Raw genomic sequence first — 26,072 nt, forward strand, 5'->3', positions numbered from 1 at the left:
CGTTTTGCGTCCGTTTCAAAAGTGTCCGTTTTGAGCAAGCCCACATTGGCTAAAAGCGAACACACGGATGTGACGCCATGCAAGCATGCCGGGGCTATGAGCCACGCTTCTCGGAGCAGACGATTTGGAGCAGACGATTTAAATCAGATGATTTTTCGCCGCATTGTTGTTGGTTCGCTGGCGGAACAGTAAACACATAAAAGATAGTTTAGAATAGGTTTAGTCGTTTAAAATGTGTTTAGAAGAACAGCTGCGCAAACGTCACTAAAAGCCCTCCTACAAAAAACGGACGCAAAACAGAGGTTTTACCCGCCGCGGTGGCTCAGTGGCTAAGGCGTTGCGCTGCTGAGCACGAGGTCGCGGGTTCGATTCCCGGCCGCGGCGGCCGCTTTTCTGATGGAGGCGAAAAGCAAAAACGCCCGTGTGTTCGAGATTTCGGCGCACGTTAAAGATCCCCAGGTGGTCAAAATTAATCCGGAGCCCTCCACTACGGCGCGCCTCATCGCCTGCGTTGCGTCGGCGCGTTAAACCCTACAATCAATCAATCAAAACAGAGGTTTTCAAAACGGACAACCATGAGAATACCGCCCGAGTTGTCACTTGTGAAAACATTACCGTTCCCACTTCACAGACGCTTTGGCTGTTTCTGTTTCTACTTCTACCAGATTCACTTTCCTTCGTCACTCAAATTCCGCGTCATCAATGTCCGATCTCGCCGCCAAAATCACTCCTGGAATTTTGCCGACGCAGCTCCAGCCACCCATCTACCCTGAAAACAAAAGCCCTTATTTCATCTCCACGCTCTCAAACTCGTCCACACGTTCGCTGCAACGTCTAAAATCGCAAAAGGAATACCGCGAAAACCCAACAAAAATTCCTGTCGAACGACAAAAAAATTGGCTGTGACAACAGAAGTCTCGTTGTTACGTGACAAAGCCATCTGTTGCTACAACACACATTTCTGTCGTAACTACAAAGTCAGTTTTCTCCAGGACAAACATTCCTGTATTTACAGCACAACAGCCATTTCCGCTACTCTTCACAATTGACAATACCATTCAAACCACGTTGAAATACTGACGGAACATCGGGATCACGACCAGGCAGGAATTCGGCACGACGGAACATCAAAATCAGAACAGGAATACCACAGACGACAGAACATCGTAATCACGATATGACAAGAATGCGACAAGACGCGAGTACGACACGCGAAAATACGACAAACTACAGAATTTTTTCTTGTCTTTTTCGACTGGGGCACCGACTTGATACGGATGGTTCCTGTATCATTCACTGCCGTCTGTTGTGCGTGTCTTCAGTTGAACATTAAAGACAATGTTTTCGAGAAGCTTGAAAAGCAATATTATCTGCCTGCGTTCTAGTTCGTGGTGTCCCCTTTTTGTCTAGGTGGAGGACAAAATGAACGGCCGCGGCTTTGTTTTTATTACCGTGCACTTAATCCGACCACCCGCAAAGATGCCCATCCAATGCCCGGTGTTGATGGTCTTCAACGAGCCGAGTAATTCTCCAGCCTTGACCTCGGTTCAGGTTACTAAGAGACACCTATGCATATGAACGACAAAGACAAAAAAAGAGCCCCCGCCACCATTAGTGGCTTGCACGATTTTAATGTCACGTCATTCGTCTCTGCCATGCTCCAGACACGTTTGAACGAACGATATACACCGTACTACATCCGGCTTCGAAACTGTGGCTAATTGGCCATATTGGACATGACGTCCCTGAGCGCAGACCTTCTCGCTCATTTGGTTAGACCTGCGAAGTCCTGGTACGATGTGGTCGGTGCGAACCCGCAGTTTTCAAATCGTGTTTAGCCCTGATGTCTAGTCCTTTCAGGTGCATTGCCTTCGAATCAATGGCAGGCAGAAAGCTGTTGTGTTTCTCCCAATGCAAGCAAGGCCTTGAACTGCGGATCTTATAGGATGCGGTGTCTTCCCCGAGACCAGGGTGATCAACGGAATACTGGCCACTCAGGGGATGTTTCCCTGGCTGGTGAGTACAAGTCATGATCCCATTGAGCACGCAGCAAACTATCGTTGTAACGAAATCGCTTTATTCCAAATCTCTTTTAATTCGAAAGGTTCCATGGACCTTACTATTGTCACTAGATAAGGTTTCACAGTATCAGCCCTATTTTCTCCTATCGTTCTGTGCCGCCGCTAGATCATTGGCCAGTTCGCATCACGTGACCTTTGTTTACACTGGGACAATTCATGGGCGCCGCCATTTTGTTGCTTAGGCGTTTTAGTCGATCAACTCTGGTAGGCGGCTGCGCGCGACTGACGCCGTTCCGAACGCGAGTTAAAGATGACGCATTTCAGCAGCAGAAGTGTGCCCGAATATGCCGTTTTGCTGCATCTTTTGCGAGGATGCCGCAAAATATGCAGTGAAAAACACTGCTGTAAAAACTGCGTAAAACCCTGCAAAAAGTCGACTGTTAAGAACACAAGAAAATACCCATCTACATGGCGTTGTCTCGTTTATAACACCTTTAAAAAGGCCAGGTTTTTGCTGAGGTGCAAGGATATTATAGACAAAAAAAAAGGGTGTAAATCATTTGGCCCCGTCGCCTCCATGTGGTGCTTAATTCCGGGATTTCCAGACACCATGCGGTCCCCATTAGTCTTTGTTACGTTCGCATTTCCGAAATGATTTATTGCTCTATATTTGCTTCCGTTGTTTCATTTTTTGCTCTTTAGACTTCCATGTACGTCATTTTACAAGTTACTCAGCAGTACAATTTACAGGTGCGCCTTTTAGTTTACATCAAAGAGGGGGAGCCCCCTTCCACCTGCGGAGGGAGCATCATCACGAAGTGGCACGTAGTGACTGCGGCTCACTGCGTCCTGGGGTGAGTTATCCCTTTAGGACAAAAAGTTTATCCTTGGTCAATCCGCGAAGCATTGGGCTGATTGCACCAGCGCCGAAGTTCAACACACAGGGAAACTTGCCGAACTCCGTGCATTGAACTTTTTTCCAGTAGCGATCTGCGCAATCGCGGGCGGCCGGTCCGCCATTCTTGGCAGGCGCCTCCGGCAAAATAAACAAAATGGCGCCCCGCAGCTTTCTGCTCGGGAAGCGGCTATGCTGTCTATGCTGGCTATGCTGTTTTATTTTTTCTCTTTCGACATCTCGTAATGAGTTCATACGTGCACTCAAAAAAGGCTTTCTAAGGAAAGGGGCAAAAAGGTTTGAGGCTGACCACGCTGCGAGCACATGGCTCCCAGTGAGGGAGTAGCGAAAATAAAATAAAAAAGTAAAGAAAAAGGGACGCTTCGACCGCTGCAGGTTAGTCACGGGAACGTGCGCCTGCTACCATGGCATTCATATGAAATGTAAGGGTGGCGGGTGGTTGCGGGAGGGACTGCAGGACCAGGATATTTTTTGCACGAGTTCTCCCAAATCCCAAAGCCCAACTTTTTTGGGTGCGTGCCTTACTACCGTTTCTAGTTCGCCGTGGCGGCCGCTAGGAGGACCGGCACTGGATAAGGGTCCATTTTGGCTGCCACCTGGGTGCAGTGACCTTTTAGTCACTGTAACCAGGGATTGCATTGGATCGGACTGGACGGATTGGATTGGATTGGATTGGAATAGGCAGCGCCCTTTGTGGTTGGGGAGACGAGACGCTCAGCCGTATTAGTATGCCCTCTCCCTCATCCCAGACAGGCACATCCTGGCCGTCCGTTCAAGTTTCCTTTGACCCTGTGCTTATAAACGCACCGTATTTGCACGATTCTAACGAGTACCTGTTTTTTGCTAAAAGTAACCGTCAAGTTTGTGTGCGCGCTAAAATCGGTCTCAAAACCGAAATCGACTTCAGAGTGGTGTAGCATTGCCATTAACACCAACTCCTACCAAAATCCGACCCGATGAGGTTTTAATACCAGCAGTAGCTTGATAAGCAACTTTAAGAGCACAAGAGATATTTGGGGCCACAGTTAGGTGCGTCAAATTAAATGTCTTCTGCCAGTTTCGTGGTGTCATGTATTTTACGCATGCGCTGCAGAACGGCGCCAAATTATACTGTCGAGTTTTCCTGCGTAAACTAACGTGCACTTTACAATCGGGGGCGCATTAGAAGCGTGCAAGTACGGTACATCCGCGTACGGACATGAAGCCTATGCCGGATACCGTACATGTGTCAGGTGGCGAGTATCCCTCCTTCACAAGAACAGGCTAGGGTTAAGCCGGTGTACTATTTGGACGGACCGTCTTATAGTTATATGACAGAGGCCTTCTTCGCGCGTAGATACAAATATGATGATAATCAATCAATCAATACTATATTATAGTGCACCGGAACAACTAGGTGGTCTTCGTACTGGTTCATGCAGCGCAGAGTGAGTGTCGCAAGCGAGAAAAAACCAGAGAAACGTACGTACGGTATTTAAAAGTGTTACGAAATTGAGTTACAAAGCTGAAATACGATGGTGTCAGGACAAAAGCGCGGACAGAGAGTATGCCCATTCGAAGCAAACACTGACTCAATGTGTAAGGCTATAGACTGAAGTGAAACATCTCAAACACTACCAAACGGTGGCTACAGCAATCACGTTGATAGAACCACGGCCTCCGCGATCGGCTGCCGGCGGCGCGCCGGCAGTAAGGTGCGCTTATACAAAAGGGAGAGACAGAAACAATATGCTTGCACAAATCCGGAAACTTTACCTCTTTCCAATAGTGTCTGCCAATATGCCAATGAAAGTCATAATGTCTTAATACAAGTAGTAGTAGTAGTAGTAGAAGTAGTAGTAGTAGTAGTAGTAGTAGTAGTAGTAGTAGTAGTAGTAGTAACAATAACAATAATCAATTAATCAATCATTTATCTGGGTGGCAAGGAACAGATGCTCGAAAGCCAAAACAAAAACACGCCAGACACGATGTACTAATCTACCAAGAAAGAGAATACAAGTGGTTATCATACCAAGAAAACTACACATTTTGACATGAACACACACAAACACACACACGTACCAGCGCCCACTCATACAAACACGCACACACACACAGGAGTAACACAGAGCAGTGAGACATATCTGATTCAACTATAGTCTTTGGTATTCGAGCACATGTGCAAACTACGATATAATATTTTAATTAAAGTGCGAAAGAGGAGGGGTGAAGAGCCAATTGAAAAAAGTTAACAAAGGAAAGAAAAGAACAAAGAATGGCTTTGGTCATGTTTCATGCTGAAGTAACAACAACAACAACTCTACGTATAAGAGCATACGGATAGCACAGGGTGGCTACACGCTTTCCAGCAGGGTTGCAAAAAGACGGGCGCCGCCCTTTCGCTGCACTGCGCAGGAAAGATGGTCTGGTGCGGAAGATCGAGCTCGTCTACGGGGCGGTGTACACCAAGTCCAAGCACGCCAAGATGACGCAGGCCAAGTCCGCCGCGGTGCACCCACGCTTCACGTGGGACGGCTACCACGACGACATCGCCGTGCTGCGACTTCCCGAGGAGCTCCAGTACACGGAATACGTGAAGCCCGTGTGCCTGGACTTCGACCTCGGCGAGCTGGCGGGCAAGACGGTCACGGTCGCCGGCTGGGGAGAGCCCAAGAAAGGTGAGAAAAGGAATTCGTGGTCATTTTGTAGCATAAGCTACACTGGCCGAGGTTGAGCAGTTTCGCGTGGACCCTGAAGGGCCGTGCTGCGCAAGCGCGAGGAGCATTGGATTGGATTGGATTAGATTGGGTTTGGTTGGATTGGATTTAAATTGGATTGGATTGGATTGGATTGGATTGGATTCGATTAGATTGTATTGTATTGGATTGGATTTCCAATCCATTTGGAGTACGGGTGTGTAGAGTATTGGGTCTGCACATTCGCCGGTCTGCGCATTCCAGAGGAGTGGCGTCATAGCCGCGGCAGACGCACTGGCGCCGGCGCGTGCCTGGCTGTGCGCCCCCGTTGCGCAGTAGCCAAGTCTGACGCTGCGCCGGAGCCGCTTGATAGCCGTTTCGCGTGGTTCCTGGAGAGCCGTGCTGCGCATGCGCGAGGAGCAGTGACTGGACTGGACTGGACTGGATTGGATTGGGTTGAATTGGATTGGACTGGACTGGACTGGATTGAAATGGATTGAATTGGATTGGATTGGATTGGATTGGGTTAATGAACCTTAGCTCACGCTACGTATATCCTGGCATAGCCGAGCTAAGCCACTGCTAATTTTTTATGTTGAGGCGCGGCGGGCGTCGGCCCGTGAGGCGCGAAGTGGCACAGCCAAGAGAAAGGCGGTACGTTTCCCTTAAAGGGATCCTGCAACACTTTCGATAAGCGCTTTCACTCTTTCGTTCGCGTCTGGAACCACTGCGAAAGCTATAGGTATCGCCAGCACAGAGCGGCCCTGCGTGGTTTGCCCGTCGCACCAGAAAAGCCTTCCATTTCTAATTTGTTGTTGTAGTTTTTTTTTTTAAGTTGCGATAGAAAAGCATTCATTGCTGCAGAAGGAAAACCGGCCAACAGCCGCTACATGGCCTTAGTGACGTAATTCGAGCAGTCGAAGAACGTCAAGACCGGGAAAGAGTGTTGCAGTTGAAAGAAGTGTTGCGGGGTCCTTTAAGGGGCCATCAAGAAAGAATACAACTTTGTTCACTTTGAAAGAATCAGCGTTTGGTAAGGCGCTTGGCTCCACTTCAGCCCCGACAAACGTCTTTTACCCAAAAGAAACTCGAAATGTTCAAAAACTTTCAAATAAAAACGGAATGAGTGACGTATTATGGGCGCGCACTAAAACCTACTTATCAGTGCACGTTAACTGCCCGTTAGCATTCGACTGGTGTGATCAAGCGGAGCTAGAGGCCCAACTAAATCGCCCAGTCCTATTTCTTGGTGGTGGCATGGGTAGGTGGTCGCCAGTCTCACAAACAAGATTCTGTAAAGAAGTTAACAGCACACGTAGATGAGGACACACAAGAAGAGAAGCGCTCTGTCCTGTCTTCTCTTGATTTGGTCGTCCTCGTCTACGTGAGCTGTTAACCCCTTCAAGACGCCCCACCAACTAAACTAGACTACCAAGCCATCATCCTGAAGATTTTCTGACGTCATAAAGAAAGCCCCTGAAAGTGGTTGCGGAGTCGGCGCTGCTTCGTGATTTTTATGTAATATCTGGATGATTTGTTTGACGTTCCCTATAAAAACGGTACCATCGTTATCAGGACAAAGCAGTTTATTATGGAACCAAACTCGTATATTGTTGTCATGGCCCCTTCAGCGAAGATACTGTTACGAGAGGACGAAGAAGTGAGCTGGGGAACGTGACGCTGTATAGTCTGACGAGGCAGCTGACGGTGGACGCAGCCAGCGCGCGCTCAGTCATGGCCGCTACGTAAATACTTTGAAACATCGTTCGCCTATCTCATCGTTCATGCCCGTCCTCCTGCCGCCACGGAAAATTAACACCGGAACCTCCACCAAAACATGTTAGATACTCGCAGTGTGGGATTGGACAACCGAAGAATCCATCACGAGAGAGAGAGAGAGAGAGAGAGAGAGAGAGAGAGAGAGAGAGAGAGAGTAAATACTTTATTGAACTCGCCTGCTGTGGTGTCCCTAATGGAGCACCATGACGCGGCCTACGTAATCCTGTCAAAGACCCTTTACTCGGCAGCCGCCTCTCTACTCCCCTCGGGGTCCTTCAGCCGCCTCTGGATGGGGGGCCGAGCCCTCTCGGCTTTCGACCGGCTTCTGCCTTTCAAGGGCCGCCAGGATCAGCTGGACGGCTTGGCGTTGGTCGTTCTTATTGTTGCTCCGCGCCGCAGCCTCGAACCATGGCGGGATCGTTGCTGTTGTTGCTGCTTCGCTAGGCCTTGCCGTACAGTCCCACAGTAAGTGGGCCGCAGTGGCTCGCGCACGTTACACACCTTGCAGGTGTCGTCCTCGTACTGTTCGGGGCACACGTGTTTCATTGTGAATGGGGTCAGTAGCGAACCCGTCTGCATCTGTCTGAACACCACCGCCTGTTCCCGAGTCAGACCCGGGTCGGGCGGCGCCATTCTCCTCCTGCTTAGCCTGTAGTGCTTCGTTATATTGTTTTAGGTAACCAGTCTATCCTTGGCCTTCCCCCCCCCCCCCCCCCCCCCAATTTTTCGGCAGGTTCGCTACAGCCGCGCGGCCTGTAAACTCGCGCGGTCGAGTTCGCGCCGTCTCATTGTGGTTCGCGTAATGCTCCGAGACTTCGTTCCCGGCGTGGGACCACTTCACTGTCACTTGTCTGTCCTTGAGGTCCAGCGCGGCGAGCACCCGCACTGCTCCACAACATACTCTGTTCTTGGCATAGTTTCTCACTGCACCCTTAGAGTCACACAGCACGGTCTTGCAGTCCGGATCTGAGATCGCTAAAGCAATCGCCTGGCGCCACCTCCTCCGCGCACCGCGCCTCCTTCGTGCGCACGCTCGCTGCGGTGATCGTGCCGCCGGTCTTGGCGTCGATGACCACCGTCGTGAACCCCCCGCGTTCTCGATACTCCGCCGCATCAACGTACCTCGTCCCCGGCAGCTCCGCGTGCAATTCCACCATTGCGTTGGCTTCGCCGCTCTTCCTTCCCTGTTGTGTTCGGGGCTCATGTTCTTTGGAATGGGATAGACTCTCATTCTCCTTCGTACCTGGTCCGGGATATCTGCTGTGCGGCCATAGCCATCCTTGCTCGAGTCGGGGACTACGTCCACTCTCTTCAGGATAGCTCTTCCGGTTTTGGTTTCCGCGAGCCGCTCGAGCTGGGCGGCTCTCTGTGCCTCTGCGATCTCCTCGAGCGTGTTGTGCACGCCAAAGTCCAGCAGCTTCTCTGTGCTCGTGCAGTCGAAAAGTCCGAGTGGCGTCTTGTGAGCCTTGCGGATCATCGCATTGATCTTATTGCGTTCGTCTACCCGCCAGTTGTGAAAGGCGGCGACGTACGCCACGTGGCTCAAGGCGAACGAGTGAACGAGCCACAACAGGCTGTCCTCCCGCATTCCGGCCTTTCTGTTGGCGACCCTCTTCACGAGACGCGTGGCCGCAGACACCTTGGCCGTGAGGCGATTGATCGTTTCGCTGTTGGTTCGGTGTTTCTCGATTAACAGGCCCAGCACCCGGATCTTCTCGACCTCGGGAATCACCTGGCCGCTGCTGGTCCTGATCTTGATCTTCTCGTGCTCCGTTGGCTCGGTCTTCTTTCTTGCGCCCTTCGGTGGCAACACCAGGAGTTCCGACTTGCTTGGTGAGCACATCAGGCCCGACCCGCCAAGTTGGACCTCGATGGCGTCCACCGCTCTCTGTAGCGATGCCTCGATGAACCCGTTGCTGCCACCCGGGACCCATAACGTGATGTCGTCGGCGTATATCGTGTGCCGCACATCCGTTAGCGCTTCTAGGCGCCGGCCGACGCTGATCATCACGATGTTGAAGAGCAGCGGCGATATCACCCAGCCCTGAGGGGTCTCGGAGCTGCCGAGCTACTTCTCCTCTAGCTTCAGGTCACCGACTTGGATTTCTGCCGTTCTGCCCGTCAGGAACCCGCGTATGTAGTTGTAGAACCCCTCGCCGAGGTTCAGCTTGTTGACCTGGGCCAGGATCGCAGAGTGCTTGACCTTGTCGAACGCGCTCTGCAGGTCCAGCCGCAGCACCGCTTTGTTGTCCCGCGTCTTCGTCCTGTCGTCGATGATTTTAGCCTTCATTTCTTCCTGGGTGCAGAGCTTGCCCCTGAAGCCGAGCATCTACTCCAGGAACAGGTTCTCTTCCTCCAAGTAACGCTGCCAGCGGTTCATCAGAACGTGCTGCATTGCCTCCCCGACGCACGAAGTCAGGGAAATGGGCCGGAGGTTCTCAATGCTCGGTGGCTTTCCGGGTTTTGGTATAAGGATCGTCTTCGCCGTCCTCCATTTCTTGGGTATGCTGCCCGGCTTCCTGCACTTGTTGAACAGCGCCTTCAGGCTCTCTATTGCCGCGTGGCTGAAATTCTTCAGGGCTTTGTTGGTTCAACCGTCGTCGCCGTTAGACGGAGGGGGTATGATTTTTTATGTGCCATGTTTTATTCGATCTGAAAGCCCCACTGAGCGTGTTTCACGTAGCAATCCAATCATTTTGGACAAGAACGTTGGCGTGTTCGGCTTGCTGTGATAGCATGCGACCCCTAGCTACAGTTTAGTTTTTTTGTTTTCAACATAAATAACTAGGTTGAGGGTGCGTATGCAGGCAAGTAGTTCAGCTCATAGAGGGGCATATGTTGGTAAGAAATAGTAGGCGACGTTCCCGATAGGCAGGGTAGATTGTTTCACTTGCAGACAAGTGAAAAAATGAAGGAAGCTCACACTAAAGCGTTAGACTTGAAGGTAGCGAAGCTGTACGCGACCTTCACGACCATCACGAAGGTTTTTAAATATACGATTGCGGCCGATTTGCTTCTTCTTCACTGCCGCTACGGCCTTTACTCCATCATTACTGCAGAAAGTGTCAGCTTGCTTCATTTTAGGGGGGTGATAATCCCTAGACGTCACCTTAGAAGGGCGTAGGCTATGACGTGTCTTTCCCGCTCCGAGCAAGTCTTGCCACGATTACGGCAAACTCTGGAAGGTTTTTTTTTTTTTCCTTTTTGGCCCGTCTGGCCAATCTCCCGAAATTGGTATGCTTGTCTCGACAAACATGCGCCGAGGACGCTGGACTGTCGCCGCGAGGCCCGCGCTCACGCGCGCTCTGCAATTTCTTGGTATTTGTAACTGCGGACACCAAAAATTGCGGTTTGCTGAACTGCTTCGCTGTTAAAAGGACACTGCAACACTTTCGATAAGCGCTTTCACTCTTTCCTTCACGTCTGGAACCTCTGCGAAAGCTACAGTTATCGCCAGCACGGAGCGTCACTGCGTAATTTGCTCATCGCACCAGATACGCCTTCCATTTCTGCTTTGTTTTTGTGGCTTTTTTAAGTTGCTATCGAGAAGAATTCATTGCTGCAACTGAAGGAAAACCGGCCAACAGCTGCTACATGGCCTTAGTGACGTAAATCGAGCCGTCGAAGAACGTCAAGACAGGGTAAGACCGAAAAACCTTTTGAGCGAATGTCTGATGGGCATAGAGGAGTAATTTTTGGCTGAGGTACTTTGCGGCCCCCTAATCTAAGTACTGGGTGGGGTGGGTGTTTACGTTCTGCAAGCATTTAAGATTTCAAGAAGAGTTGGAAACAGTGATGCAGGGTCCCTTTAAAACATCAGTGGCGTGTGCTAGTAGTATCATTTGTATTGCAATGATAATGTGGCGCAATAAAGCTGGCTTCTTCACAACATCCGGACGTTGTATGCTATCATAAAAGCTTTATAGTGCTCATATCTTTCATCTGATATCAGTGGACGGCGTGTGAGCCTTGGGTGCCATATTTGCGGCCGACAACGCAAAGGCAACGTTAAGAGGCGCATATATATCACACACAAAAGAAACTTAACGCTTGCTATTGTCGTTTATTGCAGTGCAAAGCAATGAATATGCTGCAATGTAACTCTAAGAGGCGTGTGCTGCACTACCTGAATGAGTGCAGCGAGTGTAGCCAAATCGAAGACACTTACTGTTCTCAACAATCCACCCTAAGCGGCCGACTGAATAAAAGCTACGATAGGCGTTGGGACCTTCCGGTACCGCTGACCAAGCGGGGAGCGGAAAGTTCCTTTCGAGGCCCCAAAGCGTATTGTGTCAATGGGTTGTTAAGAACGTAGCATATTCACTGTGCTAAGTGCAGCTTGTGAAACGGACTGTTAACTGCAACCGACAGGGCCCACAAAAGCGCGGCCAGTTTTTCAACATTTATAAAATGCGCACCCCGAAACAAACCGGCCTACCCGTCAAATAGAAATTTGCACTGCTTTCCCTGTTTAACATTTGCTTCCATAAGTACAAGTGTTTGCCACTTCAACACAGCCCATTCACATCACCGCCGACTGTACCTACCAGCCGAAAAAGCCCTTGGCTTCCAATTAAATCGACCAGCTGTGTACCGGGCATCCATTGGCGTTCCCAATTAGAGGTTCCAACTGGACACTCCAACCGGAGGCTCCAAATGGAACCTCCCATTGGAGGTCCCAAAGGAACTCTCCAAGTAACGCCAACTTATTACACATTCAATCGTTTCTTATCCCTTTCAGCCTTGGAATTTTTATTTCAAGAAAAATGGTTTTTCTGCGTGTTTGCGTAGATTTTTGTACCTCAGAAGCATAGCAACAAAAAAATTGAGCTGATAGTGCAAGTATTTGTTCATTTACGGGCATGGCAATTAATTAGGCCATAAGGCAACTAGAATTTTCCGTTGCTTAAAAAGAATCTTCTTTATTTTCCTAAAAACTATGACACCTGGAGCCTAAAGGATAAAAACAAATCTGGTTGTGCATTTTCAAATCTAAGAAATTTTGACAAACCAGGATTGAAGTTTCCTTACCCGCACCGCCGCCATACAATATGTCCACCGGAGCTTCTTTTTCATGGCGTCCAGCACCAAGAAAACGCAACTATAGTGATCTCCATCGTAAGAGGCATCCTTGAAGAACTCTTGCCGAGAAAACTAGCAGTTTTGGTTTTATTCACAAGTCGTTAGCGTACATTTTGTGTGGCGTCATTAAATGACGACACCAGGGACGAAAGGGTTATACTGTAGCCACAGCCACTCTATGTCTCCGAGTTTCAGCTGCATTGCGTGGATTATGGCATGCCTTGCAAGACTTCTACATACATACATACATACATACACACATACATACATACATACGCACATACATACGTACATACATACATTTATACATACATACACACATACGTACATACATACGCATATACATACATACATTTATACATACATTTATACATACATACATGCATACATACGCCCATACATACATACATACATGCATACATACATACGCCCATACATACATACATACATACAGACAGACATACGCGCATACATACGCTCGCTTGCAACTATGTCTGTGCTGGCGATAAGCGGATGCTGGCCACCGAACGTTCTTTTTTTCTCCATACTGGCTTGCAGAGTACGGACCTATTGACAGACTCCGCTACACGAGGCTAAAGGTGGTCGCGCAAGACGAGTGCCAGCGCAAGCTGCAGATGTACCACTTCAACAGCTCGTCCATGATGTGCGCCTACGAGCAGGACAGGGACGCCTGCCAGGTGAGTTCCTGTGGAACTGGACCTATAGCGGTCATCGAAAATATCTTTAATGCTACATCGTCTTTTTTTAAAGCGAAGCTTTTTACCTCTACCCCACAAGCAGTTTTGTCGCGACCGTTGGGGTCAACAAAAAACTTCCGCGAACAAATGAAAGAAGTTACTTGCACCGCCAGGAATCGAACTGGAACGAATAGAGAAACGGAGCGAGAGCCCGTTGAGTTACCGATTGAGCTTCGAGCCCACGCGGGGACGGGGGAGCCAAACGGTGCACAAGCGGGATTCACACGACGGAGAAACCCTCTCACGGAGGCGGATGGATATGTGACGTCAACAGCACGTGACCGGATTATCCGGCCTGGCGGCGCATCCACACGTGCGGAGCTACGCGGAGTGACAAGCAGAGAGAGATAGAGAGAGAGAGAGAGAGAGAGAGAGAATAAACATTTATTGAGCATAAGTGCTGATGGCAGGGCACTCGCCCGGTGGAGGGCATCCTTATTCCGGGATACCCAGGCTGCGACTTGCCGTCCAGGCCCTCTTGACCAGTTCTTGCTGGTGTCCAAGGTCCGGATCGACCAGACGAGCCATCCACTGCTCAAAAGTTGGATAGGGGATTGGGGAGTTTTTTGGCACTCCCATACCTGGTGGTACAGGGTGCCCGGCGTTGCACAGAAATTGCAAAGGGAGGGATACTGAGTCGGGTAGATGGAATGGAGGAGGGTGCTGTGGGGATAAGAATTCGTCTGCAATCGCCGAAGAGTGGTGGCTTCTTCTCTGCTTAATTGAGGATGAGGTGGTGGAATATTCTTCTGCCGAGCCTATAATGTCCCAGGACGTCTGAGTACCGGAGAAGTGGGTCCGTTTTGATGTCAGCGGAGAACATTCCGTCTCGGGTAATGGCCCGGTGTATGTACGCGCGGGCAGCGGTGTGAGCCGCCTCATTACCGTCGATGGATTCATGCCCAGGAACCCAGACGATTTCCATATCAGGTAGTTCTGCAATATTTTTCAGAATGGCCAGTGCTGGTGTAGAGATGCGCCCCCGCTGATAACTTCGACATGCCGCTTGCGAGTCAGTTAGTATTGTTATAAAGTCCTCCCTGGTCGTGGCAGCCAGGGCAATTGCAACTTCCTCTGCAGCTTCTGTTGAGGCTGTACGCACAGTCATAGCTGTCATTTCCTGACCGGCCGCGTTAACAACGCAGACGGCGTGTGCTGGGTGATTCGGATATGTGGCTGCGTCGCTGAATCTTGTTGTTGGGTTATTTCCATACTTGGCGTTGACGGCTTTAGCTCTAGCGATACGGCGTAATGACCTTTCAGACAACAGTGCCGAGGAACAGGTTCCATTCCCCGCCGAGGGCCACCGCCGTCAAGCGAAAACATGCGGAGGCCTTTTTTTTCGCGGAGTCACCGCGGGCTATCCCCACCGAGGGGCGGGTCCCGCGGGCCAAAAAGAGAGGGTTTCTCCGTCGTGTGAATCCCGCTTTACCGAACACATCTGCGGGTTTACCCCCTGCGTTCTCTGAATGCCACGTGACAGTGTCACACGACCTCTCGCACCGCTGTGCGCTTCGCCCACGGCACGTGTAGCGGCCGTGTGCGCGCCGTGCACATGCGCTAGGAGGTGTAAAAATTAAAGGAAGTTCACACCAACGCATGGCATCGCACTTCTCCGACTCTGCCGCCGATCACGTCGCCTCCGTCGGCGGCGGCAGAGACGGAGAAGTGAGATCATGTAACGCCGGGTTTGAGCTTTCTATAATTTTATATAAAAAAGAGTTTCCACTCCCGTGCTTCCCCAATACAACTTAACCAACTACCGTTCATGAATCATGAATTGATTTAACCTTAGCATAGAACATCTCTTTGAAGTAATCAATGGTGCGGCTAAGTGCTTTTCACTTGTCTCTGCTTTCACCCTCTGTAGAACCACGTGTGTGAATTCAAGTGACGTCGCATGGGTAACCGTTGTGTTTACAGCTTCGCTTTCAAACCACCTTCACTGGGTGGATTGGCGCGTATTTTTTCTTTACCTTTCAACACGAATCGCGCCGACTAACAGAACAGCGCACCTTACGCCGCAGCTTCCCCAGTCGAGCTCTCCTCCGCGAGCACGCGTTCTACTCAGGTGCCGCCACGTGCACGTGTAACGGTACTGCAGGCATCAGGCTAATTCTTGTTCCGCTCTGGCAGGGTGCCGGGTTTGCGCACTTGACTGGTACGCTGGCGACCCGGGTTTCAATCCCACACGAACCCGTTTCTCCTTACATCCGCAGCCATTTTGGTTCCACTCGTGTCGTTGCCGAAGATTACGACTATGTTCTCTTGCACATCGGAGGCGTGAATAAGACTAAGCAACAGTGATTTATTCGCATGACAATTTTGGTACTGTTGTTCTTCCTTCTCGAGGTGGTGTTGGAGACTCCACCTTCGTTGTTTTTTCATAAGTGGCCAGTAAGCCACAGACGTGGGGTTAGACTTGAGGGCAGAGAAGTTGGACTTAACGGTTCTCAACGACAGAAGCACTGTCGCAGTGTCAATCTATAATGGCGAGAGCCGCGTCATAAAGGTGTACTGAATCGAAATTTTCGTGTTTTTTTTTAAGCTGCTATGGGTGCCTAACAGCCTGGTAACCATAGAATGGCACATTAGCGTAAATAATTACTTATAGTCTCGTTTATTGGTGTCAGTTTCGGTTTCGACGAAACGACCACCGAGGCGGCCGCCATGACAGGGAGTTGCTCATGACGTCACTGTTATTGTCACACTCGAACCGGTCCGCCCGCGCGCGTCCAGAACGGCTGTGGTTGCACGCGCCGGGGCAGCATGACGTCAGTCCCAAAATTGTGAAATGATGCACAAGGCCGAGCAGCGCGCGCCAACAGCACCCAGAGCCTTGGCTGACGTCACGGCAGCCCTGATGTCGCCAGTTTGGGGCGAGGCGCTCAACGCATCATGCTGAGGCAGGTGTCGAAAGGGTATCCGTTCTGAGCTTTCTCGTGCATGCGAAAACTAAAATGGATTTAAAATAAGTTGTACTGAACATTTACGGCTGAAACTTCCCGGGATATACCTCCATACAAAAAGGAAGCTTTTTACATTGTTACTTCAGCTGCGAACGTTCGCGTCAGTACTCCTTGAAGGAATAAAAATATCCGGGCGTGCATATAAATGAAAAAAGAAAAAAATTGGTTCACGATTACGATACCCCCTAATGCAAAGGGCCAACTGCAGTCTCCTGGGTGACGGCACATACCCGCTCCGTGTCACGAAATGATCGCACGAGGACGCGGGTTCGGTTCCCGGCCACGGCAGCCGGTTGTCTGATGGATGCGAAAAGCAAAAACGCCCGTGTTCGAGTTTTCGGCGCACGTTAAAGGTCCCCAGGTGGTAAAAATCAACCCGGAGCCCGCCACTATGGCTCGCCTCATGGCCAGAGATATGGCGGCGCACACTTGGTTGCCTGCATGCATTCCGCGCCATTGCATACCGGCTAATCCTCCGCTCCTACTCGCTCTATCTTCGGTGGCCTCTTCGTTCTCCCGGTTCTCTCGTAGCGGATCGCCGTCGAAGAAAACGTCTTGCGCCGTCTCGGCCTACCCCTCCCACTTTCGCCATACTTTCCCCCTCTGCTTTTCTGCTCGTTGAATCTCGTGTCTTCTGTCTCCTTCGTTCGCTCGGTTACGAGGGACGACGGCGCCGTGAGACCACAGGAGCGGACGCTTAGGTGCTGCGTACAAAAAAGAAGTTAAGAACTCACAAAGAACAACCTAGAGGAGGAGGAAGAAACATTTCTTCAGCTGTATGGGTTCTGTTGTGGGAGGCCTCATTAGTCCAGGAAGCCTTGGTCCTTGGCTGCCCGGCGGGCCCTGTCCACCAGTCGTTGCTGGTCTTAAAGGCGTGAGCTGGTCAGCTGGTCCTCCCACTGCTCCAGTGTTGGGTATGGTAGGGGGGGGGGGGGTGGCGAATGATGGCGACTGTCGGCACTACCAGGCCATATGGTAGAGAGCGTTGGGTGTGGGGCAGTGTTGCAGTGTTGTGGGGCAGCCAGGGGATGCGCCGTTTACTATTTGAGGTTTCCTGTGCATCGTATCCAAGGCGACGTAGCGTATGACAAAATAAAAGGAAAGTAAAGCGCATGCATACTGTTAGAGCATAGCAAATGTAGAGAAGTAGGGTGAGGAATTTTCTGGAGCACGATTCCGGGCTGCACATTTGCAATCACAGTACTATTGTTGTATTTATATAGTGTTGGTATTTTGTCATGCCGGACTGGCGACACTGCAACACTATTACGTTAAAAATTCCAGATTTTTACATACCTAAACTTTCACAGAAGCCTGCACATATTCTGACCACAGGCGAGTGGTGTACGCAAAATTTTGCTTCGAGGGGGGGGGGGGGGGGGGGGGGGGCACATAAAAAATAAAAATAATAAACAAAAAATTAACGAATAATAATAATAATAATAAACAAAAACAAACAAACCCCCCCCCCCCCCCCCCCAAAAAAAAAAACCACTCAGGATTGATCCAGCCTTGAAGGTCACCTCACTCCAAAAAGTTTTGGGGAAGGGGTGGGGGGGGCCACCCTGCGTATGCCAGTGCCACAGGCATATGCATGTTCGACCTAGCTATGACACATTGCGGTGGCCTTATGACGCTCTAAGAGCAGACTTCTGCCCCGCTCTCTATTACAGGGCGACTCCGGATCAGCCTTGATGTTACGAAAGCAGCACCGCTACTACCTCATTGCTGTTGTCTCGCACGGCTCTGGCTGCGCCCAGGACTTGCCGGGAATGTACACGCCCGTGAAAGCACACCAGGAGTGGATCCTCAATACCATCAATGACGAAAGTGCTTTCAAGCCATTTGGAGGACAGTAAAGGAAGCCACGAGAATTCACACAAGAAGCTACGTGTGCCTCATTTGAAGAACGCAGTTGCGGTAGCGGGTAATAAACGAAACAAAACAAATCGCACCCCATTCTTGGTTTTGGACAACCTGCAGGCCCGGGAGGGATGTGTGACCTTGTGGTAGTACCTTTTATACTTGCAGTTTATAGAGAAAAAAATTACGGTGGATTACTGAGAAACATTGTTGCATACATGTGTATTCGTTAGGCTATTAGCTTGACACTTCGGCACCAGTTTTTTCCCACCAAAACCAAAATACATTCACTCATGATGAACTTCACCGATTGAGTGACATCTTACGAAATTGCAACGCAGATCAGCAATGTGTCGATGACCTTCACAACAACTTAACAATTTACATTTCTACAGAATAAAACCCATCTGCATATACAGCTGCACTAATCCTTCCTCCCTGAATAAAATTCTGTTACTTCAGCACTAGTTCTACGTACATGTTCTATTTTCTTCTACTTGCATTTTTAATACAATTGCTACACAGTTCACCATACCCTGCTCAAGTCTAATTGCTTCTCGATTTAAGCATCAGTAACTCCCACCTAAGTGACGCCGATAAAATGAAAATGTCGTTGTAAGTTCAGCTACTTGGCACAATGTGAAAATAGTTGTGTGAGAGCAAAGCAGTTGCAAGTGCGGCAAGACCATTTAACTGGGTTACAGCTGTTATGACTACTTCACTCCAACAAAACTTGTCCCAATCAAATTAACAAGTGATGCAAGTTATGGCAATGACTGTGATTAACATTAGCCACCACACATCTTTTGCAAGTTTCAAATAAGCTAAACTTTACCCCACACAACTTCAGGAAACGAATTAGTATCTATTTATCTCTCACACCACTGAAACCTGGACTACATTAGGCAAGGCTTGCCATCTTGTCGCCAGAACTAATCCTGAAGGATCGGCATATGCAAAAACTTACGCAAGTGTTTTATCAGTGTTCTTTAGAAGCTAGCTGTACTTAGAAAATATACATTCTCCATTCATACAACACAGCATCGTGATAGACACCTGGAAATCAACAGCAGTGCTCTAACAAGCACGGCAACCGAAACAAAATGAATAGGGGCTTGATGGCATGATGATTATGTGCTTCCCCACATTGTTCCTCAAAATTTTGATTTTCACAGCAAAGGTGGTAATGCTACCTAGCCCAGAATCTTGCATCACCATCATTGCAAAGACACAAAAACACGCACACAAAAAAATCCTTCCTTCAAACACGCATCTTGTTCCAGATGCTGAACAGAGTTGTGGATGCCCCCTCCCCATATTTTTTCGTAAATACACTGTTTACGCTTCACGCATTACTAAATAATGAATTTAAAAAGGCCAACACCACTAGACGACAAAAAAAAATAAAGCTTTGGACAGAACTGTCCTTGGCACTTGACCGAGCTTCTAGTCAATTAAATGCAATCACACACTATGCACAACCAGTGTGCAGATTCAGTAATGCTAGCCTATGAAATGAAATGGTGAATGAGTAGTAAGTTGTTCAGTTCGTGTCCTTGAGGAAAAAAATTACGGGAAAAAGGGTAGTCCCCCGTGTGAATGTCTACCCCCACACGGGAGGTTCCGTTCCTTTCTTTCCAAGCATTGCAGATAAATAAAAAATTAGCCCTTTGGTAAATAGCTAAGCTGTACCACACGACACAACCACACGAGCTGGAAAAAATTCCCTCAATTCCCACAGGCATATAAGTGCTAACAGAAAAATTGCGGGTGAAAATGCCGCGTGACAACTTTGCAGGTTTATTACACAGGAAGCGGCAGGGGGCTTCAGCGGCGCTTCTGTCGTTTTCCCGGCATCTTTCCGCGCTTCTGCATCGACCCGCCGCCACCACCGCCAAACTTCCGTTTCCGGCTCCTCCAGTCCTGGCCACGCACCCAGGCATCTCGATCTCTCTCCCACCTGAGTTGCTTTGCACCTGGGAAGTGGGAACACAGTTTCACAACTTCACTCATGCAGAACCCAGCTGAACAGAAAAATCTGAACGAGCCAATGCACACCCATTGTGTTCCTGCCTATATGCACCCAAACCAGTGTGATTGTTACAGGACAATGCTACGCTTCAACAAATTTAGACCCTGAGAAGCCTAATTTCATAAAAAAAAAAAAAGCTGCGTATCTGCTCCTTTCGTTGCAAATGTAGACAAAAGACGATAGTCGACTGGCGCCCCTGGCAAGTAAATGCCTTCCTTCCTTTTCCCACTCACATCTCATGCTGTTCCTTTGCTGTGTCGTTACTCCCAAGGTAACACGATGGAGGTTTTCTAAAGTCAATTTAAATTTACCGCATTCCACTGCTCCAAGTCAGGTGTCTCGGTGCCAGCGCTGCCATACGGCGGAGACACGCGTGAATCGAGGAACCCTACTACAATGTTTATAGAACCACCATGCCCTACTGCACGAGCGCTCTAAGCGGAATGTGAATCCCATCTAGGGTCATTTCAGATAAGATGGAACAAAGCATGGCTGGTCGACCTCTTCAATTCGCTTGAAATTTTTTTACCTCATTCCCGCATGTATGTAATGTGCGGATTCACAAATATTTTCGGCAGAAAACATTTCGGCTGACTAAAAAAAAATTTGGAACCCACCCGCGTGGACCCCGGCCGCTACCTGCCCATGCGCCGCGGCCAAATTTAGCGACGTCTAGCAAAAAATATACTAATCAGGCGGGAATGGTAATTTTTATGCTTAATCTACGCCTGGTGTACATTTCGCGCCCAAAATATCGTTGGCTAGAAGAACATATAATTTTTGTAATAAATTTCCAAATCTTGCTCAGAGCGCATTTTGTTGTGTACTTTGCGGGCCAGTGTTATCGTAAGTAATGGAGCTAGAGTGTTAAAATTTGAGTGAGGGCTGCTCCTGGCAAGCACAAATAAGGGCCGTAAATATCGTGTCTGTGCACACTACGGTTAAAAAGTAAATGGCGCACAATTGTGAACAAAAAACTAAAACACTCCGAGTTCAGAGGCTTATTAAAAAAAAAACACTTCTTCGATTTTGCTGAAATTCTCCCCAGATGTTAACCTGTGAATGTACTTCAATGATCATTAAAAACATGTTGCATCATTTTGTTCCTGACGCGCCTACAGCGCGAGAAAAAAGCCTGGTCGGCCAGGTCTTCACAAGATCCTGAGACACGAAACAGTGAGAGCAACTTCCAGTGAATGTGCAGACGTTTGATAATTTTTTTGTACCAAAGGCAAACTGTTACTTATTGATAGTATTACAGAGAATTCAGAAGCAAAACTGAAATTTTTATGTGAATTTTGGAACGAAAATAAACAATCTGCGCACCGCTAAACGTGTACTCTTCGAAGAAAAAACGGAGGAACTCCAGATTCACGCGCATTTAAAAAAAACCCTTCTTCGAGTTTTATGAAGCTTTCCACGGATATTTTCCTCCTACTTTAATTGCGTGAGCCATTAAAAAAACTCGCATCATTTTGATCACTGAAAAGCAAAAGAGCCTTGTCAAGCATGCTCGTCACAAGGAGCTGAGACATAAAACGACGATTGTGACTTTCTGCAGATTTCCCTTATTTATTTTGTAGAAAGGGCAGAATATCTTCTGAGATAAGTAGAATAGAATAGCCAAGAAACATTAACGAAGTCAACGTTTGAAATGACAGCGTTCCATCGGCACCCCATTAATACCGTGCAGCTACTAGCTGTTTATTTACACGTTGCTTGCTGCATCAATGTTCACAGTTTCCTCAAAGGGGCACAAACAGTCCGCGCTGCACATAGTTTGCATATATCTGCTTCTGATGACTTCCTTAAATGCCACACGTGCCAGGACTGTATGCCGGGAAAGGCACGCACTGTTCGCCATTGTTCCTTTTTTGTTTCGCGATGGCTGGAAACTTCGTTCCCCTCGAGGTATATGAAGTGAATGCCCTTGATCTTCTCAGACAACACAGTTACCATGTCTTTTGCCGTCTGAATCGCATTTCTTAGTGGTTCTCTTAGGTTGTAAAGTGTCGCCTGGTGTTTGACGATTCCCCCAACTCCGTCGCAGGCATTCTTTCCGTGCCCTGTTGCGGAGAATATCCATTGCATTTCATGAAGCTGGTGAAACGCAATGAAACTCATGAAGCTGGTGCCTGTTTTTAAAGTGACTGGCAGCTCCGTCACTCACATAAGTCACCTTGGAGTACAGTGGCAGATTGTCGTCTACCCACAGCCTGATTTTTGCTAAAGCCAAGCAGGCATGCGCAGAGTCATGGCAGACGTCATCGCTTGCAACCACAAAACTATGACAAAAGAGACTGAGTAACAAGCTAAATATATACAAAAAGAATAATAAAATCAGAATACTTAAAAGGAATAATAAAAAGTGATGAAATGAAGATTAAAATGCGACCGTAGTCAAAAAGTGGGGAGGTAGCGCAAGGCACTCTCCCAATGTGACAGAACTGAAAACTTGTAACCGTTCAAACGCATGCAGCCCCTTTTCTTCCAGTCCCCTCTTTCGCTCTTTCTGTCAGCCAAGTCCCCGCCGCCGCATACGGTTGAAAAAGCCCAAAAACACTCGACTCAAACAAAAAAATGAAGATCCCACATGTGTCGTCCCGGACCCCACCGGGCTCAAGGGCGTTTGCCTTCCTGTTTGGTCGCTAATTCGGTAATTGAACCAGTGTGTCCGGAGAAGGACCAAAGAGGGGCGTGCTACCTGGAGACGTTACCAACGCCGGGGTCGTGTGTGGCCGATGTCCGTTTTTAATACTTGCCATGTGTGCTGCCGACCGGACGGGCTTCCGTTGAACCTTTGATTTCAGGCAAACGAAAGTTACGTCCAGGCGAGTTAAAAAACAAGACTGCGTGCACCTTGCCAAATAGCTGATAAATGAACCAAATATAGCGCATCACGGCAGCAGTGCGCACAAAAAAAGAGCGTTGGTAATGTAAGACAAAGAGTGACCGCGGTTGGGGAAATTTAGAGGAAGCAATAAAAATAGACCCGAAAACCTTCAAATTGCCTGTTTTACCACCATACATTGCAGCGGTTTTGCCACCGCACGACTGTATCCGCGCTGTGCTTAGAATGACGCACAATATTTCTAGGGCTCACACAAGTACGTTTAGAGGAAAATATCTGTGGAATGCTTCATAAAACTCGAAGAAGCGTTTTTTTTTTTAAATGCGCGTGAATCTGGAGTTTCTCCGTTTTTTCTTCGAAGAGTACACGTTTAGCGGTGCGCAGATTGTTTATTTTCGTTCCAAAATTCACATAAAAATTTCAGTTTTGCTTCTGAATTCTCTGTAATACTATCAATAAGTAACAGTTTGCCTTTGGTACAAAAAAATTATCAAACGTCTGCACATTCACTGGAAGTTGCTCTCACTGTTTCGTGTTTCAGGATCTTGTGAAGACCTGGCCGACCAGGCTTTTTTCTCGCGCTGTAGGCGCGTCAGGAACAAAATGATGCAACATGTTTTTAATGATCATTGAAGTACATTCACAGGTTAACATCTGGGGAGAATTTCAGCAAAATCAAAGAAGTGTTTTTTTTTTAATAAGCCTCTGAACTCGGAGTGTTTTAGTTTTTTCTTCACAATTGTGCGCCATTTACTTTTTAACCGTAGTGTGCACAGACACGATATTTACGGCCCTTATTTGTGCTTGCCAGGAGCAGCCCTCACTCAAATTTTAACACTCTAGCTCCATTACTTACGATAATACTGGCCCGCAAAGTACACAACAAAATGCACTCTGAGCAAGATTTGGAAATTTATTACAAAAAATATATGTTCTTCTAGCCAACGATATTTTGGGCGCGAAATGTACACCAGGCGTAGATTAAGCATAAAAATTACCCTTCCCGCCTGATTAGTATATTTTTTGCTAGACGTCGCTAAATTTGGCCGCAGCGCATGGGCAGGTAGCGGCCGGGGTCCACGCGGGTGGGTTCCAAATTTTTTTTTAGTCGGCCAAAATTTTTTCCGCCGAAAATATTTGTGAATCCGCACATTACATACATGCGGGAATGAGGTCAAAAAATTTCAAGCGAATTGAAGAGGTCGACCAGCCATGCTTTGTTCGATCTTATCTGAAATGACCCTCTAGTAAAACCTTTCGCTGCTATTGCCGTTTGACTTCTTAGATGCCGCCAGGAGATAGCGCTGGCAACAGCAGGCGACCATTTTCTGCCGTTGATGTAGTATTTCATTTGCTATCGCAAAAACCAAGCATCTATGATTTTTTTAATAAAGGAACACTGCAAATATCACTTATGTATTGATTTTCTGCCTTATATTTGCACACTGTCTTGTTGTTGTCCAAAAATGTTGACAAGTATGAACACTGAAACGACTTTGATGTTTAAATTTGGCTGTGAGTACCTACATAAGACTATTGCGCAGACTTGGCCGGGTGGCTGAATGGAATCCCAGACATACAGACAGACCAAAATTTCTGCGTTTAAGTAGCCCGAAAAAGACTTGTTTTTAAAAGCAAAACCGTCGTACACCCTAGCTGCTCTTTTTTCAAACACATTAGCATAAATTTAGTAGCCAAAATGATTCGTGAGACATAGTCGGTGGACATTGCAAAAACTTCCCTGCATTTGCCTTCTCGTTTCAACTGGATCCCATCAGTTATTGCACAATTAAGGAAGCGCACTTCTGCTAGACGGCACTACACTCTAAGATGCTAACACAGCACGATATGTGCAATAAGGTCAGAGAAAAAAAATCTTATTCTATGCATGGAGGCACGACCCTCTCTGACCAAGTGGTTCAAAGTAAACAAAAACCAATTATTTTCACATTGTTGGACAAAATAACATCCAAATTCCGGAAGCTTTTTTGGGATGATAAGTGCTCACTCCTGAAAGGGCTAATGATGTATCCACCCAAATGAACGCAATTTGTAGTTTCCCAATTCTAAGCCTGCTGAGCTCGAGCCTGCGGAAATCCCGGCCATGGCGGCTGCTTTTCTGATGGAGGCGAGAAGCAAAAACGCCCATGTGTCCGAGATTTCGGCGCACGTTAAAGATCCTCAGGTGGTCAAAATTAATCCGGAGCCCTCCACTACAGCACACCTTATCGCCTGCGTTGCGTCCGCACATTAAACCCTAATCAATCAATCCAACTCTACGCCCTCCCCTCTCTGTTTCAAGAAATGTGAGAAAGCATGGTTAGATAAGAAGCATGTGGATATTGAAACCGTAAATTTTTTTGCTTTTGCAAAACTGATGGGCACTTTTAGAATAACAGGAGGAGTGCAGAATAAAAAAAATACAACATAATAAACACAAAACAACTCCGTCAAATGAAATCTCCATTTTGATTCTCAGCAGCAGCATGCACATACCGCAGGGACATAAAATACCGTATTTACCCGATTCTAACGCGCACTTTTTTTCCGAAAAAATAGGCCGAAAAATCGCATGCGCGATAGAATCGGATACAAAACCGAAACTGCCGAAACAGCAGAAATTTCGTCCCACCCATCGCCATCGCCATCTCAAGATGGCGCCAAAGCTTTTAGCAACGATTTTCCGGACGCAGCAAGCCTAGGCACCTAGGCTTTTCTATCGGCGTTCACACATATCGTCAAATCGTTTCACTTGCGCGCTTGATAACAGCAATGGCAGCAGCGGCTCCCACGCATTCAAAACGAGCGGTCGGCTGAAGCGTGCACCTCTGGGGAAGCTCTCAAGATGGGCGTGCGAGGCGTGGGCCACGATCGCATCGACCATGGTTGAACGTTCGTTCAGAAGTGTGGCATCGCGAACGCGCTTGAAGGCACCGAGGCCGAGATGATGTGGTCAGCTGAGAGCGACGAGGAGTGAGATGAGTGAAATTACTTCGGGAAATAAATAGCCCGTTTCTCTCGCATTCGTTTGTCTGGGTCACAAAGTCCCGTGTGCGTTACCATCGGAGGTGCAAGTTTTTTCGTTTTTTTTTTTTCCAGGAAAATCGGGTGCGCGTTAGAATCGGG

The 26,072-nt window shown here is 48.2% G+C and overlaps 2 protein-coding genes across 2 annotated transcripts in view; one reads left to right on the forward strand and one right to left on the reverse strand.

Annotated features, from left to right (window-relative positions):
• The first annotated feature begins 1,950 nt into the window (after positions 1 to 1,950).
• LOC144141469 (venom protease-like) lies at positions 1,951 to 18,512 on the forward strand. Its single transcript, XM_077673024.1, has 5 exons — positions 1,951 to 2,016; positions 2,772 to 2,875; positions 5,332 to 5,594; positions 13,032 to 13,171; positions 17,874 to 18,512. The coding sequence occupies exons 1-5, from the start codon at positions 2,002 to 2,004 to the stop codon at positions 18,057 to 18,059; spliced, it is 708 nt and encodes a 235-aa protein (XP_077529150.1). The 5' UTR covers positions 1,951 to 2,001; the 3' UTR covers positions 18,060 to 18,512.
• A 1,322-nt stretch (positions 18,513 to 19,834) lies between these two features.
• Positions 19,835 to 26,072, reverse strand: part of Noc1 (Nucleolar complex protein 1) — a 57,205-nt gene continuing 50,967 nt past the window's right edge. The window contains exon 18 of the mRNA XM_077673948.1: positions 19,835 to 20,039. Within this exon, the coding sequence (XP_077530074.1) occupies positions 19,891 to 20,039 (149 nt within the window). The 3' untranslated portion in view covers positions 19,835 to 19,890. The remainder of the gene's footprint in view (positions 20,040 to 26,072) is intronic.

The sequence above is a fragment of the Haemaphysalis longicornis genome, unplaced genomic scaffold, assembly GCF_048455015.1.
Source record: "Haemaphysalis longicornis isolate Haplotype H1 unplaced genomic scaffold, Haemaphysalis longicornis Haplotype H1 scaffold_6, whole genome shotgun sequence".
Taxonomy (NCBI): Eukaryota; Metazoa; Arthropoda; class Arachnida; order Ixodida; family Ixodidae; genus Haemaphysalis; species Haemaphysalis longicornis.